The 21,740-nt window shown below is 44.9% G+C and overlaps 1 protein-coding gene across 1 annotated transcript in view; it reads left to right on the top strand.

Moving 5' to 3' along the window:
- ITGA9 (integrin subunit alpha 9) overlaps positions 1-21,740 on the top strand; it is a 371,697-nt gene that overhangs the window by 48,707 nt on the left and 301,250 nt on the right. The window contains exons 6-11 of the mRNA XM_004033838.5: positions 2,327-2,456; positions 5,149-5,234; positions 7,712-7,780; positions 12,725-12,862; positions 16,484-16,589; positions 18,219-18,313. Coding sequence (XP_004033886.5) covers positions 2,327-2,456; positions 5,149-5,234; positions 7,712-7,780; positions 12,725-12,862; positions 16,484-16,589; positions 18,219-18,313 — 624 coding nt within the window. The remainder of the gene's footprint in view (positions 1-2,326; positions 2,457-5,148; positions 5,235-7,711; positions 7,781-12,724; positions 12,863-16,483; positions 16,590-18,218; positions 18,314-21,740) is intronic.

Consider the following 21,740-nt stretch of genomic DNA (forward strand, 5'->3'; position numbering starts at 1 on the left):
GAAGGTCAGGTGGGTTTCAGCAGTGAGAGACTTGACCTGCACAGCATCTGTTATCCCCATGAGCCTTCATGACCAGTATCTTTGGAGTTTTGTCTATAGCTGAAAGGTTTCCTCTAGAAATTTTGTTGATTTTAACCTGTTTGCATAGAATTTTTTTCTGAAATACTTTGCACATTACCATGCTGTCTTACCCCAAGAATGATCTACGAAGGGACTTTATTTATCTTTATATCTAGTGTGAACTCTGAGATATAATAGTAGGTGCCCAATAAACATTGTTGAGTGAAAAATTACTGATTTCATTAGAAAAATAATTCTGATTATTTCTTATTGCAGTGTCGAAACTTTAGAAAATAAAGGTAATCCAAAAGTAGGGATTCCCTGTTGGGGAAAGGAAGGACTGAAAGCCAGGGACCTCTGATGGATACAAGCACAGCCTGCCTCCTAGCTCCAGCACAGCCTCTGCACAATGGGAGCTTCGTCTTAATGCTTGTAAAATGTCATCTCATTAGCATGTTTTGTGTTTTTATGTGATGACTTCCTTGTTAGTGTTTAATCACTGTTCTGGAATTTTAAAAAGTCAAGATTATTAATTAAAAAATTAATACATATAATAAAATACACTATTTTAAATGCAGAGTTCGATGAGTTTTGACAAATGTGTATACCATGTCGTCTCTGTCTGAATGAAGATGAGAACATTTCCATCACTTTGGAAAGTTCCTCATGCCCCTTTGCAGACAGTGTTCCTCCTCTTTACTCCAGGTACCCACCGATCTGACTTCCATCAGTGTGGATTGGTTTTGCTGATTCTAGAACTTCCTATGAATGGAATCATTTTTTTCTCATCAACATTTGGTCTAGGATTCACCCACATTTCAACTGAGTTTTGAATACTGCGAAAGGGTTACACAAGCAGAGGAAGTGTGAGGGCATTGCACAGATGAAGATAAAAAGAGCAGAGGGAGTTCCGAAGACCAGAATTAGTTTAGAGTGTCCTAGGCATGCAGTCTGAGGGGGCAGTGGCAGGAGAAGAGCCTAATGTGGTTGAAATAGTGGACAGTGTTGAATTTTACCTGAGCCCTGCACTCTTGGAAAACAGTCTGGTCTAGAATTTTGAAAAACACAAAGGAAATAAACTTTGGGAGTGAGAGAGCAGGGGATGTTGATTGATTTCCATTATCGTATCACCCAGGGGAAAACCCCAGCAGATATCTGTGCTGACTTCCTTGGGTGACGAAATCATTTCTGGGAACTTAGGGTTATTGTCAGCATTGGTGATGGTTCTGGGGCACAAACATGCTCTCAGCCCTGTTGACCATTTCCCCCGATCTAAATGCTGAAGACAGCTGTGCCTCTTATGTTCTTGAGTCTTTTTTTTTTTTTTGGCAGAGTCTTGCTATGTCACCCAGGCTGGAATGCAGTGGCATGGTTTTGGCTCACTGAGACCTCTGCGTCCCGGGTTCAAGCGATTTTCCTGCCTCAGCCTCCTGAGTAGCTGGGATTACAGGCATGTGCCACTACACCTGGCTAATTTTTGTATTTTTAGTAGAGACAGGGTTTCACCATGTTGGCCAGGCTGGTTTCAAACTCCTGACCTCAAGTGATCCACCCGCCTCGGCCTCCCAAAGTGCTGGGATTACAGGCATGAGCCACTGCGCCCGGCCTTGAGTCTGTTTTTAACAATGATTCCGTCTATTGCTGCCTTGTGGTCTCCTCTTCCAGTTTGTGTTCTTCCTTAGTTGACCTCGCTGGTCTCTTGGTTTTGTTCTTCCATGTTTGCAGTGGACTGTAATGATCGGAAAACCATGTTCTAGAACGTCCCTGAGAGGGTCTTGAGTGTGGTCTGGAGGGGATTCCCTGGAGTACTAGTGCACAGTTTCCTCTCGCTACGCATCAGGTCGGGGGAGTTGAATGGTGAGCCTGGAGTCCAGGCAGGGTGCGGTATTGCTTACTGCTTTTCATGAGTGGTGTTCCCCAGAATCTGTGGTTGAGGTCAATGTCAGCTGTTTGTCATTTCCTTGTTAGAGCCTGATGTAAAGTTGAGGAAACGTGTGTGGTCTCATCGTGGATGGAATAGGGGCCTGGCCTGTCGTGAATTCTGTCACCTTGCTCAGTCTCTTCACATCTTTAGTCCTGATAATCCCGTCTGTGTAATAGATTCCATAATGCTGGTGAATCTGGTGTCTGTTTTTGTTGCTTAGCTGGGGAAAAAAAAGTTCTTGGTGTGAGGAATTTCTCCTTTGTTGTGACTGTGGTTCTCATTGCACTCCCCTCCTCCCCTCCTCACTTCTTCTCTGCTTACTGTTGGATTTCTTTTTGGTAGGAGCTGGTGGTGATGGGTGCTCCAGGGTCATTTTATTGGGCTGGAACCATCAAAGTGCTGAACCTTACGGACAACACCTATTTAAAACTGAACGACGAAGTGATCATGAACAGGCGGTACACCTACCTGGGTGAGTACTCAGGGAGAGAACAGGTAAGAAAGGGGAAATGGGAGTGATTCCCACCAGATTCACAAATTATTGCTTTATTGTTGGAAAGAGGAGTTAGTTGGCTTTGACGCCTGTTGTTCTAATGACTTACATCTTTAGCCAGGGCATCTTCACATCTAGCTCCACAAACACAAGGTAGAGAGGAAAACCAAGGAGGGAACTGAATTAAAACTGTATGCTTTAATTAAAAAGCTGACAGTTGAACCTCCAGGGAAATAAACATTTTATTTTCTCATTTTATCAATTGTTGAAGTTCAGATGGTCAGGTAGAAATGAGCGTGATGGAGTCTTGATTTTCCATGGGCGTCCCTTTGGATGGGGTCCTTGCTTTCTGATCACAAAACTGGTTGCAAATAGAAAGATAAGAACTAGAAATTATCATGACAGATGGCAACCTAATGCTGAAGGTTAATTAAAGGCTCAGAAAAATTTATCTTGCTTTCTTAACTCTTTTAATCTTCTGGAAAGAAGATAGACACAATTTAATTTAGCTATCAGGCAGAATGACACTGGGACAAGGTCCATGCCAATTTAAGAACAGACATAGGCTGTCTTTGCTTGTGTAGATGACAATTACAAGACTCTTTTCTTTAATTTATGCCCTAAATGCTATAATTCTGGATTGAAAGCGAAGCTAAATTTAGGAAGGCCTAATGATGACACACAATGCTCTTTCGCACTCATGATACATAACTTACAGGGAAAGGTCCTGACTCCCTTTTTGCATAGCGTCACTGGGAACTTCTTGTTAAATGGGGTTAGGGAGTCATTGACTTGCCTTTTCCCTTCTAACTACAAGTTTTTTGCCTGGTAGCATAGACCCAACAATCCTTCTACTCTGGGGTGTTTGCTCCTGTAGGCACCCAGCTGCCTAGTGCTGTTGTTTATTAAGCATTTACCCTATGCCAGGCTGTATGTGTTATTTCTTTTTAATTTCTGAAACAACCTTATGAAGTAGCTATTATTATCTACATTTTATAGATAAACTGAGGAGCAAAGAAATTATACATCTTGCCAAGGTCACATGGCTCCTAAGTAGCAAAATTAGAGTATGAACCTGTGGTTTCTGAGCGCAGAGTCTAAATGCTGAGCTGCCTTCCCTGTGGGTGCGTCTGAGAGAGCACCTATCACTGGTACTGTACTTCTCACTGGGCTGGGAGCACCTTGAAGACAAAATGTGGGATTGTGTCTCACATTTGGTATAGTGCCTGGTGTATAGTAGTAACTCAACACATATTTATTGAATCAGGGAATGAAGAGAGAGCAGAAGAAAGCCCAGTTTGGATGATGGGTTTGGGGTCTAGAACAGCTCCTTTGAAGCTTCGAGCCTGTTGTTTCTCTTTGTATACACATTAGAGGCTCTTATCAGCTGCAGGGATTATCAAGGATCCGTTCAGGCTTTGATCTCACTCAGAATACTCTTAAGTACTATCAGTCACCAGTCTGAGAGAAATCAGCCACATGGTGAGGAAGAATTGATCATGATATGATGTCATCGCAAAACTCAAACAACTTACAATCACTTTAGGGTTAGAGGGTGATGACAAGTTTGGGGATTATATGGCAGCCTGTACAGGATTTATGCTGGCCAGAGGAGAGCTTTCAGCCTGCTAGCAAGACTCTCAGAAAGCAGGAGACATTGAGGCTAAGCTTAGGCAATCTTTTCCTTTGTTTCTAGGTTCCTTTTGCATCCATATTTTTTCACTGACCACCCTCCCACCCATCCACCCATCCATCTACCCAACCATGCACCTACCCACCCACCCACTGACAGCTTCTTTTGCCTTCTTGTAGGAGGGAGTGTGGTCAACAGCAGGGGCTTTAGAGGCGCAGATTAGATTTGAGTCTTGCTGTGTGATCTTTGGCATGTTGTTTAACAGGTTTTTCTAATTCTGTATCTGTAAAATGGAAGAAACAGTCATGCCTTCTTCATAAAGTTGTTAGACTGAAAGAGATACCTAAAGACATGCATAAAAATGTTGGTGGCAACCTTGTTCATATTAACCCCAGCCTGGAAACAACCTAAATGCCCAGCAACAGAATAAACATATGACATATTTATATAATGGATATTACTCAATAATAAAAAGAAACTACTACTGTACTCAACGATGTGGATGAATGTCACAGATGTTATGGTGAGTGAAGTTCAAGAAAAGGCAAACCTAATATATGGTGATAGAAATCAGAATAGTGGCTACCTGTGTGGGGCATATTGACTGGGAAAGGGCATGAGGGAACCCTCTGGGGTTATGGTTCTGTGGTTATAGTCACTTCCTTGATCTGGGTGGTGGTTGCATGGCTACATTCATGTGTGCATTCATTGAGTTTTACACGTCAGATATATGACCTTACTGTATGAAAACTATGCCTTGAAAAGAAGAAAACAGATATATAGTATTTCATACAGTACTTGTCTGAAAGAAGACACTCAGAAAGCCCTCTTTCCTGCCCTGATATCCTGGTGAACGTGACTTTTTGTGAGATGAGAGCCATTTCAGCATGAGAAGGTTGACAGCTGCCATTTTTTTCTTGGTAGTTTATGTTCCAAGAGTAGGGAGCATGCTTGAGAAACATTTTCCTCTGATGGATGTTTTTTTTTCCCTTCCCTTCTTTTTCAACCGTGTGCTTGGTTTCCTCCCATCCTGTTCAGGCTACGCAGTGACCGCTGGCCACTTCTCTCACCCGTCCACCACTGATGTGGTAGGAGGTGCCCCACAGGACAAAGGCATCGGCAAGGTGAGGAGAAACATCTGTGGAATAGCTGGGGTCAGACAGAAGAGGGGAGCATGCAGTCCCTGGTGCAGAGGTTTGCCAGCTGACATTGACCTGAACATTCTACTGGGTGGCTGGTGGGGAGGTGATGAGGAACACCCTGACTGCCCCACTCCATTGGAAAGTTTCCCTTGAAAGCTCAATTAGAGTGTGAGTATACTCACACTCTCGATTTCCTGCACACTCTCATCTGAGGTTTTTCACAGCTGACCGTGTGTGTGTGTAATTTATAAGACTGAGCCCTGGCCTTATGGTGTCCTTCAAAAGAATGGCATGTAGTGCTGTCCAACTTCAAATCCCAAACCCTTCCCAAGTTTGGCTTTGATTTAATGGAGCTAGGTCTAGTCTCAGATATCTTTGAGGCTTTATTCATGCCCCAAATTATTCTCATATTTATTTCCCCAGTGTTTTAGAAGGAACATTGGGTTCCCAAGACTGGTTCAGCCCAAAGGCTGGACTGGAAATATGTGGGTCTGGCTTTCCCTAAACTATAGTATCTGCCAAAAAACCCACCCCCTGGATCTAGGGCTGCCTGAATTCCTTTGGGAAACATGACCTCTGAGGAGCCTGAATTGTGAACTATGCTCGTTGGTTCTTTATCATGAAGGTACAGGAAATCCAGATTGAGTAGGTACAGATGGATCAGGAACCCACATTTTTAAGAAGCTCCATAGGTTGTCTGATGGGAAAGACTGAGTGAACAGAGGAATGAACTTTGGATCTGAACCTTTAGGGGTAGACCTGTGATAGAGTCTGGTCATATCTCCCAGGGCTTGGAGAAGTGGAATCTGGATTCTGGATTAGCCCAGATGAGCTGAGACCACTGGTAATTGGAGCCTTCAGCCAGGAGGTCAGGATGATCAGGGAGCTGACGAACTTTCCAGTTGACTAGGCTTGACTAAGGATAATTTCTGTGGATCCTCCTGGGCAGAGGTTAGGAGCTGCTGCTCACGTTTCTGGAGCATGTGCCTCCCTCCTCCCTAACACTGATGCTGTGGAAGGAGGTTCTTCAAAACTGAAACCAGATAAACCAGGGCCCTGAGCCGGCAGGGAGGAGGGATCAAGTAGGTGACCTTCGATCACCTCAAGAAAGAGGTGGTTCTTTCTGAGTTGCATGAATTTATCTAAATAGTGGAGAAAGAAGCACTGAGAGCTGTTCACATTGATGTTGTCTTCTTGGGGAGGGGCTGCAGGCTACCGGGCATCTCTGTAGAAATGGTAAAAATGCCTACGTCTAGTTCACAGTAATGCGGGTGCCTCTGTGCTAATGATAGCAGCTTTCTTTTCTCCGTAATTGCAGAAAACATGATCCAGTTTTATAGTTTTTCCTTCAGATGATTGTGATGAACTTCATAGTCCCTGTCAAGTCTTAAGATGACCCCTCCGCAAACCCCTCTCACTGGCTATCTGGGGGGTGCAAGGTATAAAGTTAAAAAGTTGAGAATGGTACTTATAATTGATAGAGCCAGACAGCGGGACTCCTGGACCCAGTTTATAAAGTACATAAAAATGCTTCTTTCAATTAGACCACCTGAGAGGCATGGGGAAACTGGTCATAGTGACAAAGTTGCTGACAATTCCACATTCCCAGGGATTGGGGCTAGCTAGTACAGACTTGATTCCCAAGGACCCCTGGCCTTCAGGATTTTGCTGGATATTCTAGTGTCAGGGCACAAAAGCACTCACACTAAGATGACAGTTCCTTATCTCATGGGAAGGTTACTTACACTGGTTCTCATGAGACACTCTTCCCACGAGATGTAATCCGAAAAAAAGAACTTCCATAGTCAAGTACATTTAGGAAGTTAAATGTCAGTGATCGTCTTTGCAGTGGCGATGCATAGTTCACATGAACATGCTAAAGGCTCTAAAAAGTTCCACAGTCAAAGAATTTACTTAATGTTTAACTCCACATTTCCCAAACGAAACTCATTTTTACCCAGGCAGATCACATGACTCTAATATTATGTGAAATCACTTTGGGAAACTGCTTTGTCTACAGTACTCATCTCCACCTATCCCTTTATCTTCTGTTGTAATGCCTGGTAAAGTCTTACTGGGAATAAAGTCCAATCCATACCACCAACTAATTTTAAAAACAGAAATAAAGGAAATATTTCAAGAAACAAAATACTAGCTTTTTCTCAGAGTTGAATTGTTTACTTGTAATTTGGAAGCTCCTTGGGTCTTATTGTGTGTGGCTTTTATAAGTATTGTGGTTCAGGAGCAGTGGAGGTGATGTCTCCCTCAGGATTGAAGGACCCTTTTTTTTGCAGGGCTGGTAAAATGACGGCTGACTTCTTCATGATCATCAGCTAGCATAAGCACATCTGCTGTGCACCTGGCTCTTAAGCTTTTAAATAGGACTCCCAGGAGAGTGCTGATAAATATCTTTGATCACTGATTTCATCCTAACTAGATTTTTTTTTTTCATTCCATAGGTTTATATTTTCAGAGCTGACCGAAGATCAGGCACCTTAATTAAGATCTTTCAAGCATCAGGTAAAAAGGTGAGGTTCTTGGTATAAATGACTATTTTTTATTTGAGAGATGTGATCATGTGGGAGTCAGTACTTTTTAGAAAATTGGTTTGAAGGCCCTACCTGTGCCCTGTGTTTATATGGCAGTGCTGTCTGCTTGTTGGTGTCTTTACCTTCTCAGCGGTATGTGTAATCTGTACATTCATGGGATTCATACTCGCTTTAGGAGACATTCTGTAGCAAGATGAGTTATATGGGGCCAAGTTACAGCACAGAGTTTTAAGAGATTGTCCATAGTTCAGACTGTCATCAAAGTGACTGCATGCCCTGTCTCTCTGCCTCCATCCTTTCTCAACGCATCTCCACCTCCAGAGAGAGCAGATCTTTCTGAGTACAGGTAGCAATAAATGCTTCTCACTGAGCCTGTTTCACCAGCCCAACATTACCCCCTTCCCGAATCCTCAGCCCTCAACTGTCATTGCCAAGTTGACTGTTGCCACACAAAGAAAATCCAAACACAGGTTGCCCGATTCCTCTTAGAACCTTGAAGCAGAAATAGCTCAGGGTGCTGCCCTAAAGTTAGCCTGGGTGAGATTACTCTGCCTGGGTCCTCCCCACCCTGTCCCTAATCCTCTCTCTGCTTTCTGAAAGTTTCCATTATACTGCCCTGTTGTCTAAAATTAAGCCAATTAGAGAGTCCTGCTATTAATAAGCAACAGTTTTCATGAGCTTATCAGTCATGCACTTCTTGTGTGGCTTAGATCAGCAGGACTGTTTGGCTGAGCTTGGCTACTCTAAGGGACACAAGTTTAGGCTGGGAGCTGTGGGGGTAATTTGGAGGCTGGTCTTGGTGGAGGCCTTAGTGGGATCTGGGAAGAAGCATAGGATGTCTGGGACATGGGAGGAGGCCATGTGCCTCCTCAATTCTGTTCCTGCCGAGTTAGAACTGCTGTACGCCAGCCCAGGATCCTTCTATGTTGTTCTCCCATTCAAGTAGACCTTTTTGCAATTTTAACAATCCGAATAGGTACACTTAGTGTATAATTGTCATTATCTTTTGAATAAAAAATGCATCACCAAACTTGGTTTTGCATTTTTCCTCAGAGTGGCTCTGCCTTCCCGAGAACTCTGCTGGCTTGTGTTATTTTAACATTTCCAAAACCCCAAAGCAACAGCACTGGAAAATGACTGTGAGCCATTCTGCAAAAAGGTTTTCCAAGCACCCTTAAAGTTAGAAAAGAAATAACTCTGTGCTACTTGTGATTTACAAAAGACAGTTTCAAAGAGCAAGTAGGGTATGAGTGGAATTAAGGCTAACATTTTAGATCTTCTGCAGAAGATAACAAATGGGTGAATGTATCTAGCATGGAAACAATCTCCCTCTTCCCTTCAAATGTACCTGGGTTTGAAAGCCTAAAGGTAAAGGATTCCTTTTTTTTTTTTTTTTTGAGACAGAGTCTCACTATGGCATGATCTTGGTTCACTGTAACATCTGCCTCCTGGACTCAAGCCATCCTCCTACCTCAGCCTCCCAAGTAGCTCGGACCACAGACATGTGCCACCATGCCCAGCAAATTTTTGTATTTTTTTTGTAGAGATGGGGTTTCACCATGTTGCCCAGGCTGGTCTCAGACTCCTGGGCTCAAGGGATCCACCCACCTTGGCCTCCCAGAGTGCGGGATTATAGGCATGAGCCACCACACCTGGCCAAGGATTATTTAAAATGAATTGTGGAGTTTCTGAGTATCTTTATGTTCAGTTGTAGCTGTGCCCCCCAAACTGCTTTTCCTTCCCTGCCCTACTCCTTACTGTCTGTGCCCTGGGGAGGCCCGGTTAATTCCTATTGCCTTCGAGTAATTAACAATCTGTAATTGTGCCCTCTCTCCTCCTTGAAAACCTCTTGGTTTGGATGACAACCTATGCTCAAGTTGATCAGGTTTTTGGGGGTAGATCTGAGAGTGGGTGGTGCAAGGAGGATGAGATTAACCTTTGGGAACCCACTTGTCTAAACTTCCTGAAGACTTCTGCCATTGAGTTCCAGGACAGGTTCAGGCCTGAATGTCTGCTTGGATGTCCTTATCATACCAAGATACATCAGGTTCCCTGAGAAGGGACAGAAAGGCCCAGGTATTCAACTTCTTGGCTTCGTAGCCATTTGACTTTTTCTTTTCTTTAGGGCTCTTCTGGCCCTAACCTTTGCACCATTCCATAGGCACCCCTTCTTTCTGCCACTCACTCACAGTCCTCTTGCCTTCACTTCCTTCTACTAGTGTCTCCAACTAGATTTACCCTGTCATCATCGTTCTGCTTTTGAAATAGGCCATGACCTTTCTTTATACAACTTATTCTGCTTCTTGCCAGAAGAAATGAGACATTCATGTCTTTCTGACTTCTCCATTACCTCCTACAAAAGGACATGACCCCAGGCTTTCAAAGGATGGCTTTAGATTTATCCCTATGTCCAGAGTCACATAGACAGGAGGGTTCTAACTCAGCAAACCACCGGTTCACTTCTGCTTCCGTTTGGCTAGAATTTGGTCAGATAGTTCTGTATCCTGGCTTCCTATAAGAAGAAACAAAGCAAAAAGATTAAAAAAACAAAACAAAACAAACAAAAAAAAAACCTGGTTCTTGTCTTTATTGGTTGACTTTCTCCAAATAGTACACTTAAGAAATCACCAACATGTGTGCAGTTCAGATGTTGATACAGACACACATCTCCACATTTCCAGGCTGATGGGGAGCTCTGATCATCGGACACACACCCCAAAGCATGTCATTGCCATATTGAAGTTTTATTGAATTAACGGAGTATGTGAAGCATTTGTATTTCAAGACTGAGATAGGAAACTTCACATATAGAGATTTCTAACTTAACATTGATGAAGATGCCAAGTTAAATAGTCCTTTGGAATGAAACAAATAGTTCCCCTGGGGCTCAGCCAGTGAGCGCAGCCGGCAGCTTGGCTCTTTGGGTCTTTGCCTGTGTCTTACTGATTTCTTTTACCAAAGCTCAGATGGGGAGATTGGCAAGGCCACTGAAATAGTGACTGGCAACTCGGTTTCTTTCCTCCTCACCCTCTGTGATTTCAACCCTTTCCTGCTCCGTTCTCCTTTGAGAATGGGTAATCAGAGGGGAGGAAGATGGCCTTGGCATATCACTGGGGAAGGATTTCTGAGCGGCCACTACAAAGCCCTCCTGTGACCCTGTTAGCTGCAGGAAATAGATTGGAGTGTCCTCTACCTCTCTCCCTCAAACTCCCTGGGTCAGCTGCCAACAAACTCCAACAGTAAAAGAAAAGGCTTGTTCATGTCCATCAACCCAGGGGCCTTTTATTAGAAAACATTTATTTTAAAAGAATAATGCTTTTTCTTTTTCTTTTCCTTCCTTCCTTTCTCTCTTTCTTTCTTTTCTTTCTTTCTTTCTTTCTTTTTTTCTTTTCTTTTTGACAGAGTCTTGCTCTGTTGCCCAGGCTAGAGTGCAGTGGCATGATCTTGGCTCACTGCAACCTCCACCTCCCAGGTTCAAGCGATTCTCCTGCCTCAGCCTCCCTTGTAGCTGGGATTACAGGTGTCTGCCACCACGCCTGGCTAATTTTTGTATTTTTAGTAGAGATGGGGTTTCACCATGTTGGCCAGGCTGGTCTCGAACTCCTGGCCTTGTGATCCACCCGCCTCCCAAAGTGCTGGGAGTACAGGTGTGAGTCACCATGCCCGGCCTTCTTCTTTTTTTTTTTTTTTTAAAGTAGAGGTTGCAAACTGACAGCCTTTGGAAAGAATACAGCCTACAAATACTTTTGTTTGGCTTGCACAGTATTTGTTTATTGTTTTTACACATGAAGAAGTTGCGAGCATTTAAAACACTGGCACTTTAAATAAAGTTTTAAATTTTTGGCTTCTTTTGGAAAATGGAAAGGTTGCTCCTCTCTGGGTCAGCATTCCTCTTGGTGGCAGTTAGCTGCAGCTGGGTTGAAGCTGCTCCTTTAGCCAGGCTTGTGGGCTCCAGTTTGCCACAGTCTCCACCACTCCCTATTGTTATGTAGACAAGGAAGACAAGTGTCACTTGCCACATTAATTTTTTTTCTTATGCCTGTTATATCACCTGCCTGGATCCTGTTGGTATTTGGGTTTGAGACCCCTAATTAAGCTATAATTAAAAGTCAATATTATCTTGCTCTGTTCCCTCATCAGTTAAACAGTCTTAAAAGTTGTACCTTTTTCTGTCACTTCAGCTCATGCCTTCCTAACCAATCTTTCAGCTATGCATAGGACCAGGAGAGAATAACCTATTTCCCCATGTAACATTTATTTTCATGCCTTTCTTGTGTTGTGAGATTTCATATTCCTACTTGCTTGGCCTTGTCAAATGTCTGATATAAGGAGCATTTTTATTATGGTTGTAACATAACTTTGTGTCCTCAGCTTGCATTTTTAAAAACAGCACCTCATTCTGTGGGCATCAATCTATTTATCTTCCCCTTGATAGGACTCCAGGAATGGGGGACTTCGGGCCAGTTAGCTTTGTCTCACATTGACTGGGGCCCTGCCTTGCTGCTGGAAGTTGGGTATTTCACTCTTTGCTAGGCATTCTGGTTTAGGGGGCAGCATAGCCATCCAGCCTCTGAGGGATGTTTCTTTTTTTTTTATGTTTTTATTTTTTAGTATACATTAAGTTTTAGGGTACATGTGCACAACGTGCAGGTTTGTTACATATGTATACATGTGCCATATTGATGTGCTGCACCCATTAACTCGTCATTTTACATTAGGTATATCTCCTAATGTTATCCCTCCCCCCTCCCCCCACCCCACAGCAGGCCCTGGTGTGTGATGTTCCCCTTCGTGTGTCCATGTGTTCTCATTGTTCAATTCCTCTGAGGGATGTTTCTAAAGCCAATGGGGTGGAGGAAAGCGAGGGCATCCTTGTGTGAGAGCAGACACTGAATGCTTTGTTGCAACTCAACTTGGTTGCAGATGGGCTCTTACTTCGGCTCCTCCTTGTGCGCAGTTGACCTGAATGGGGACGGCCTCTCTGACCTGCTGGTGGGGGCCCCCATGTTTTCTGAGATCAGGGATGAGGGACAGGTCACTGTCTACATCAACAGAGGAAACGTGAGTACAATACTGGGCAATGTGCGGATGGGTGTGGAGGAGGGACATTTGTCCAGCCAGCAGTGGCCGAGCACCCCTCTGGGCCGGCACTGGGGGCAGTGTTACCCAGAGGAGATGAAAATATGTGATATCTGTCTTGAATAAGCTCAATGGCCCATTAATGGAAAGTTATATACAATGTTACAACTGCAGACACCCAGGGGCCAAGGAAGAATCTTAATAATTGTCTTTTGAGTGCTTACTATGTACCAGGGACTCTTCTTCCTGCTTTCTACGAGAGATTTCTATGCAATATACACATGGTATCAAGGGTGCCCATTTTTCAGGTGGAAAAACTGAGGCCCAGAGAGGTTAGGTAATGTGTCCCAAACCACACAGCTAAGAAGTGGGGCTGGGATTTGAACCTAGGCAAGCTGGCTTTAGAGCTGGCATGCTTTGTCTCAAGGTTATGCCACCTCTCTGGGAGCATATGCACATTTTCCCAGGGAAGCAGAGGAGGACACAATGGCTGGGGAATCTTGAAGAAGGAGTAGGAGTTAGCAGACAGGCAGGGTGGGCTGGAGCAGAGCCCCTAGTGCAGAGCTGGGCAAGTGGGTTGGGGTGTGAGGTGGCATCACCACTCATTTCAGCATGGGGGGGCAGGGGACTGCATGGGAACCATAATCTTTTTGTTCGTTTGTTTGTTTTGAGGCAAAGTATCACTCCATCACCCAGGCTGGAGTGCAGTGACGCAGTCTTGGCTCACTGCAACCTCTGCCTCCTGGGTTCAAACTCTTCTCCTGCCTCAGCCTCCCCAGTAACTGGGATTACAGGCACTTGCCACCATACCCGGCTAATTTTTTGTGTGTTTTTAGTAGAGATGGGGTTTCACCATGTTGGCCAGGCTGGTCTCAAACTCCTGATTTCAAGTGATCTGCCCTCCTTGGCCTCCCTAGGATTACAGACGTGAGCCACCATGCCTGGCCAATAATCTTGGTGTCCCCTATTCTGCAGAACCATGAAAGGGACGTGACATGGACAGAAAGATGCCTCTGGCCCTCTGTAGCTAAAGGAGGGTGGGTGAGTGGGGGCTGGGTTGGGGGACAGCAGTGCATCGCGGAAGCAGGAGACCAGTGAGAAAGCAGTCTTTTCAGGATCTGGAAGTACAAGTGTTCAAGTACAAGTATTCAACAAGAACAACATGGTTCAATGAAAACATTCTGGTGCCGCCTACCTTTTCTCTAACATGAGAAAATGCTTATGGAGATAATCAGTGGAAAAATGGGATGAAAACTGCATGTACAACCAGTCCTCAGAAATATGCCAAATACATAGAAAATGTGAATAACAGCTCTCTGGATAGATGTTTAATTTTATCTTTATCCAAATAGTGAGAATATAATTTCATATTAAAAAAAATCGAAGTGTACTGTTAAGCAGTGGCTGAGATGCTAGGTATCCCAGTTGGGAGAGGGCAGAGGTTTAGCTATAACTAAGTGGGCAGATGCCAGAAAGGAAGGAAGCAGTGAAAGGAGAGCCAGGGATTGTTAGAGCCTTATGTTGCGTCTGAGGTTTTCAGGCTCTTCAGGAAGTCAGATCTAAAACCAGGGAGGTTTGGGAGGCCCAGGTGGGAGGATCACTTGAAGCCAGGAGTTCAAGACCAGCCTGGCCAACATGGTGAAACCCTGTCTCTACTAAAAACACACAAAAAAATTAGCCAGGTGTGGTGGTGCTTGCCTGTGGTCCCAGCTGAGGCTGAGGTGGGAGGATTGTTTGAGCCCAGGAGGTGGAGGCTGCAGTGAGCCGTGATCATGCCACTGTACTCCAGCCTGGGTGACAGAGTGAGACCTTGTCAATCAGTTAGTCAACAAGCCAGCAAGCAAGGTGCAGTGGTGGTTGCCTATAATCCTAGGTATTCAGGAGGCTGAGGCGAGAGGATCCCTTGAGCACCGGAGTTTGAGGTGGTAGTGAGCTATGATTGCACCACTGCACTCCAGCCTGGGCTACACAGTGAGACTCTGTCTCTAAAAAAAATAAAATATCTGGGAGGGAAGGTGCTTATTGGTACCTGTTGCAGGAACTCTTGGCACCTGCATACCCACTGACATTCCACGAAGTCAGGGCAGGGTGCAGGGAGAAATGAGGGGGACATTAAGTAAATGAGCACTGTGGGCATTCAGTGGTGCCTGCCATTGTATTTGCAGGAGACTGAGACATTTGTGTAGGAGTCAGGTCCAACAGCCAGACTGTGTGTCTAAATCAGAAGGTGGACTCTTGAAGCACAAGAACTCCCCCAGGCCTCCACTGGGCATGATGCACCCACACCCTCCCCTGCCAACCAGTGTTTCTTGATGTTGTATGGTTATTCTAAGTACCAGAGTATTCTCATTTCTGTTGAACATCAGCCATTTGAATAAAGATCGGAAGGCAGTGTGGAGTAGTGGAAAAAATTCTGACTTTGGAGCAAGGTGGACCTGAGTTTGAATCTTGGTTTTGCCATGTCCTAGCCTGTGTGATGTGGACAAATGGCTTGAAATTGGTGGCCCAATTTCCTCATCTGCAAAGTGAGAGGCATCATAAGATCTTCCTTATGGAGTCATTGTGTGATTTGAATGAGGAGCTGGCTGTACAGTACCTGGTACATAGAAGGAATCAGTTGCTGGTGTTCCTCTCCTCTTCCCCACTACACTGAAAGAAAGAAATTAATGCATATTTGTGTTTTGGGGTGGAGGTTTCATTCACCCAAGAAATCATCTCACCTTGACTGTTTTCAAGGTGTAAATTGTGTTTATAGTGAAAAAGAAGACTTGGTCATGATAAAAGCCAGACACGCGTGGGATGGCCTGTAGGATATAGTGGGCCCAGACTGCCTCTGCACTGGGGAATGCGTACATCTTCTCATGTCTCAGGACATCAGATTGCATTGTATCACTCTGGTCTTCATGTGTCAGTGATTTGGGGTGAGAGTAGGTATGACTTTTTTCCCCCAAAGTTAGATGACTTTTCCTGCCTTTGTACACCATTAACCCCCTCCCTCTGTTGGTTAGTATTTTCTCAGGAAATTCATACCTGAGCCATGCATGAATAACAGGCACAGTGACGTCTGCCATCACAGCCACCCTCTGGCCAAGAACGACTGGGTGCTTGGATTTTCTGAACCATGACTCCCTCTATCAAGATAACTCATATATGCACTTTGCAAAACAGCTTTATAAACTTGTACCAAAAGGCACAGGAAAGAAAAAATAGAAAAATGTATACCCTTTTAAAACAACATTGGGGAAAAAGTGCTATGCCTTAAGGACGTGGAGAGCACATGGGGGAAAGGTGGGCAGGGAGGTTTGCTTGTGTGTAGTGTATTAGGACAAGGCAGAGAGTGTAGTCATTGGCTACCATGACATTCTCCTTCCCTCAAAAATGCATCTCAGGCTATGGGAGACCATCCTGCTAAGCAGGTAAAAGGGACTCATTTTGCCAGCAGGAGAGAGAAGTTTGGGTTCCTGTAATTCTGCCCAGGTGTTTCCTGTCGATGAGTGTGCTCTAACAGGGCAGCATTCAAACTCTGGTTTTTTATTGATTTTTATTGTTTGTTCTGTTTGTTTTTGTTTTGTTTTCCATTTTCTCCTCCATCCTGTTTCCCAGGGAGCCCTCGAGGAGCAGCTGGCTCTGACTGGGGATGGTGCCTACAATGCGCACTTTGGAGAGAGCATTGCCAGCCTGGACGATCTGGACAATGATGGGTTCCCAGGTGAGTGAGTGCTCCTGGTGCACAGAGCCCCTCCAGGTGCAGCAAGCTGCTCTGCTTCAGAGGGGCAGCCTGCTCGCTGACTGTCCATCTCTAGTGGCATGCTCCTGGGTCTACTGATCCACTTCGAAGGCCCATCAATGTGCTGTGGGGAGAGAGGACACGTTTAGAGGTGCTCTCCGTGTAGACAGGCAGGGCCGAGCTTCTAGCCCACTGGAGTTTTGCCTCTGCATAATCCCTTCTCACCAGCTCAGTGTTCTTTGTTGTTTGCAGTGGAAGCAAACCTTGGGGCTGGTCCATTTGGGACTTCTTATGGCAGAGAAGTTTGAATAGCTTCATCCTGCCATCAACTCTCCTTGTTTCTGAGCCTTTGATGCTCCATCATGCTCTACCATGTTGATGGGGAAATGAGTGAGGAGAGAATTAGAAACCCAGACATCTTCTGCCTGATTATAGCAGCAGCTAGGTTGACTTTTGAGAGTGTACGTGTGTGTGTGTGTGTGTGTGTCTTGGGAGGCATGGAGGCATATGTACCTAATGTCTAGGTCTGTTTGGACAGCAGTGTTCCTCACAGCCTCTTGGCCTCTCTCTCTGGCTTGTTTGAGCCTCTTCACCTCGCTGCATACACAGCATACAGACATCGGGAGGCAGAGCAACCATGTCACCAGGGCATATGGTGGTGGAGGTGGGGCAACCCTTGCCCAGGCCAGCCATCCAGACGTCTTTGATACCTCCTACCACTGGCTACAGAGGGCTTCATTTTCCTCCCCCTTGGCCTCACTTCTGCAGACACATGACTTTGTTAGAAGCAAGGGAAAAAAGTTAGGAACATCTAGGTTTTGTTCTAGGGGTTGCCAGTTTGTGAGAGTAATGTTATTTCTTGTGTGTGAAGTGAATGCCCTTCTGTATATTTCCTTTATCCAGGAATGGATTTATTATCAAATAATAATAAGGAATGGTCCTTTATCCAGGACCTCAGACTTTCTCAGTTACACAATAGCCATTGTCTATGGAATTCTCCCTGATGGAAATTATGGCACGTAGTTTATATTTGCATTTCTTTTATTGGATGGGTCAGTGGTTTTTCTTACGAGCATAAGGTAGAAACTTTTTTGGAACTAAATTCCTCTCAGTCAGCTTCTATAGTTTTCACTGTACTTTTTTTTTTTTTTTTTGAGATGGGAGTCTCACTCTGTTTCCCAGGCTGGAGTCCAGTGGCACAATCTCAGCTCACTGCAACCTCCGCTTCCCGGGTTCAAGTGACTCTCTTGCCTCAGCCTCCAGAGTAGCTGGGACAACAGGTGTGTGCCACCACAGCCAGCTAATTTTTGTATTTTTAGTAGAGCTGGGGTTTCACTGTGTTGGCCAGGCTGGTCTTAAACTCTTGACCTCAGGCGACCTGCCCGCCTTGGCCTGCCAAAGTGCTGGGATTACAGGCGTGAGCCACCACACTGGCCTCCTTTTTTTTTTTTTTTTCCTGCTAAGGGATCTTGTGCCCAAATTGATGCTTGAACAATCAACAACCAATAATTTCTGGTATCCAGGGACTCAGACATGACAACCAGAATTAGGGAAGCTGCACTTATATTATTAATGTGGCTTTTTAACCCATAGCTGTTTTTTTACCCTCAGATGTGGCCATTGGTGCACCCAAGGAGGATGACTTCGCAGGGGCGGTCTATATCTATCATGGTGATGCCGGTGGGATAGTCCCTCAGTACTCAATGGTAATTAGTGTGAGAGTGATATGGCAACTGTTCATACATTCATTCAGCAAACATGTATGGAACCTTCATTATGCACCATGCCCTGGAGGTACAAAGAAAAACATTTTTCTTGCCTTGGCCTTCCTATTCCTACCCTTTTGTGAAAGATACAATTAATATTGCTTATTAAATACTAAAAAAAGCATTCTTAGAATCCCAAGTTTGCTAACACTCAGGGATGCATTTTGCCTAAAGAAGATAATTTTCAACTCTTACTCAGAGTTGGAGCCATTTATTTAAGAAAGGAAAGGAAGCTTTCTCTTTTTGGTGACTACTTTGTCAACCGTCTATGCTAAGGCAAAGGAATATGTTTTAATATATAATCTAGAAGAAAAATGGTCCATGGTGGAGGGGCCTGAAACTGATCACAGACTGTCGTCCCAGCTGGCCTCAAAACCAGGAGCCAGTTAGGACTCTGCGCTTGCGCTCTATACTTGGGAACATGGAAGTGGTGAGTTCTGTTTTTTGCCGTATCAGCTTGGTGTTCAATCTTGCTGATGGTGTCAAGCCCAGCCCATGGGAAAAAAGGAAGTCATGCTCTCAGCAGAAGCATTGTCAGGATATTTGTGGATGTCTGCGTGTGGAGTGGCACTGGCTCTGGTCTTTCTCCCAGTGGGTCAGAGACAGAAGGGGACACACATTGAGAAATTTCTAATCAACAAATATTTATTTATTGAACACTTACTACATGCTGACTACTTCCTACTCATATGTATTTGTATTTTAATTTTAAGAGGCAGCATGTAAATGCAAGTACAACTTCTACATGAATAATTGTCCTTGGCAGACAGAGATAAACTAGTTAAGGGTGGAGGGTTGGTTGGTTGTCATTCGTGCCTCAGATCCCCTCTCTACTGGCCTCCTGCTGAGCTCAATGCCTCACCTGCAGGAGACAGGGCTTTGGGAGGCGCTGCAAAGAGGAGGGACTGTTTTTTGGGTGCCTACTCTGCCCTTTCTTTACCTTTAATCCTCACAGCAGCCATGTAAGATGGGTCTGTTTATTATCCACCATTTATTTATCCATGAGGCCCAAGGAGGTTATTTAACTTGCCCAAGGTCAAAAGTGGCAGTATGGCCACAGAATCTTTGCCAGTCTGCTGCCTGAAACTTGTATCGTAACCACCATCCTCAACTCCACATTGCAAAAAGGAACGCTCGGAAACTCAGTAGGAAAACTTACGAATATGGAAACTATTTTGCCATGAGGCATACATACTCTGAGGGGCATTTGTCTATCCAGACCATCCTCTTTTCATTAGAAATACATAACAGGGGATTAATAAACTTCGGTGATTCAGCCCACAAGGCAGGAGGAAGAGAGCTTTGGGCACAATTTGGGGGCCACATCTGAGTCACAAGAGCTGCCCTAGGCTGGGGCAGGGATGCTCTTCCCAGTGTGACAAGCTAAAAAAGTCACCCAAGGAGCCCCGTGCTCGGGCAGCGGTCAGGGTCATTCTCCACGCATCCTCCGGGAAGCTTGTTTTCCTGGACCTCGGAAGCTACACAGTGAGGCAACCTGTGAGAGACCCCGGCTTCCCCTCCTCCGGGGCCCTCCCAGTGTTTTGTTTGGTTGCTGGGTGGAATCCCTGTAGAGAACCACAGTATAACTCTTGTGGTTACCGTGGAGCGTCTTTAGTAGGAAGCAGGGATAGCATCTGGACCAGCCTGCCTTTGTCAGCACGCGGGCTGGCTCCTTTGCTTTGACAAAGAGAAGTGGTTTTGGGCTCTTAAGGAAAAAAAAAGAAGCAACTATGATTGTATGTTCCCAAGCTGCTAATATGCATATGATAAGGGCAGTGATTTAAAAGAAAAAAAATTCTTTAATGGCAGATTCTTGCAGGCCCAGGTCCTGGACAGAGCAGGCATTGTGTGGGTGAACTAGAGGAAGGAATCAGAAACAACTCTGGGCAATGGAATCACTTTGCTTTGGCCCAGATTTGTATTATTTCTGCTGGGTAAATTGTGAGATCAGGGCCTACACTTCTTCCACATTGCTCTTTAACTCTCTTTCGAGTTTACCACGGAGAGTGTTTATTTTAAGATCCTTGTGTGCCTTTCCCAATGTGACAGCCCTCTGGGCATATGGCGGCCCCTATGATCCTTCTCTTGCTGGAGGGGACACTGCATAGAAACCTGGTCAAGTGGAGGTTTCCAGGGCTCCTGGTTTTCATTTAGGGTTATTAGCACTGGGCAGACTTATCTTCTTGGCTTTTAGCATAATGGCCTGCAGATGTCTGTGGGATAACTTAAGCCTGCATCACCACCCCAGATGGACCACCCCTTCACTCTGCCCCTCGTCCCAGCCACAGCATACCTTAGAAATGTAGATCCAGGGGCAGGCTGCTGCTAGAGTTCTTGGACTCCAGAGCCGAGAGGGTCTGCTTCAAAACGTGGCTTTTAAGAAATGTGCAGACACACATACATGTTTGTTTAGACAGAGCCATGTGGGATGTAGGGCTTTGCCTGTTAGTGTGAAACATTTCTTCAGTGTTTCCTACAGTGTTCTGATTTGTACTTTGGTGCTTGGACATTTCCTGTTGGATGGCTTAACGGAGGATGGCAAGCAGCCTTCTCTGATCACTTCTAGGAGGGTTATTTGCAGTTATCAGCTGCTGGGGGTCAGGGGGCATCTCTCGTGCCTCCATCTGTAGATCCTGTGAAAACTCCCCCCTCCTTGCCTTCGTGACTTCTCTGCAGGATGACTTGGGAAAGAGAAGGATAAGGAAAGAAAGTCAAAGTGAGCCCCTAGATAGCTGTAAACCTGGTTCTGTTGTACTTTGAAAACAAAGCATTTCTCTTGTCCTCCACAGTGAGGGCATCAGGAAGTAAGCCTCCCCTGGGGGACCATGCAGATAAAGGCAGAAGGAGTAGGTCAGACCCCAGAAGATGGGACTTTTCTGATTCAAGAAGTTCAGTATCTTTGTGAGGAACTGCGCCACACGAATGTTGATGCGCAGCTTCAGTGCGACGAAGGCTGTTTGTACAATAAATATTGTTGAATCAGTGCTGCCTGTGTGGATGTGTGATGAACTTAATGATGAATAAAAAGTGAGCACAGCCAGGAGTGGTGGCTGTAATCCCAGTTCCTTGGGAGGCTGAGGCAGGAACATCGTTTGAGGCTTGGAATTTGAAACCACCTTGGGCAACATGGCGAGACCCCGTCTGACAAAAAAAGTAAAACAGCTGGGTATATTGGAGCATGCCTATAGTTGCAGCTACTTGGGAGGCTAAGGTGGGAGGATCACTTAAGCCCAGGAGTTTGAGGCTGCAGTGTGCTATGATTGTGCCATTGCATTCTAGCCTGGGCAACAGAGCAAGACTCTATCTCTTAAAAAAAAAAAAAAAAAAAGAAAGTTTTTTGTTTTTAAAAAACATATAAAGCAAGCAT

The sequence above is a fragment of the Gorilla gorilla genome, chromosome 2 (genome assembly GCF_029281585.2).
Source record: "Gorilla gorilla gorilla isolate KB3781 chromosome 2, NHGRI_mGorGor1-v2.1_pri, whole genome shotgun sequence".
Lineage (NCBI taxonomy): Eukaryota > Metazoa > Chordata > Mammalia > Primates > Hominidae > Gorilla > Gorilla gorilla.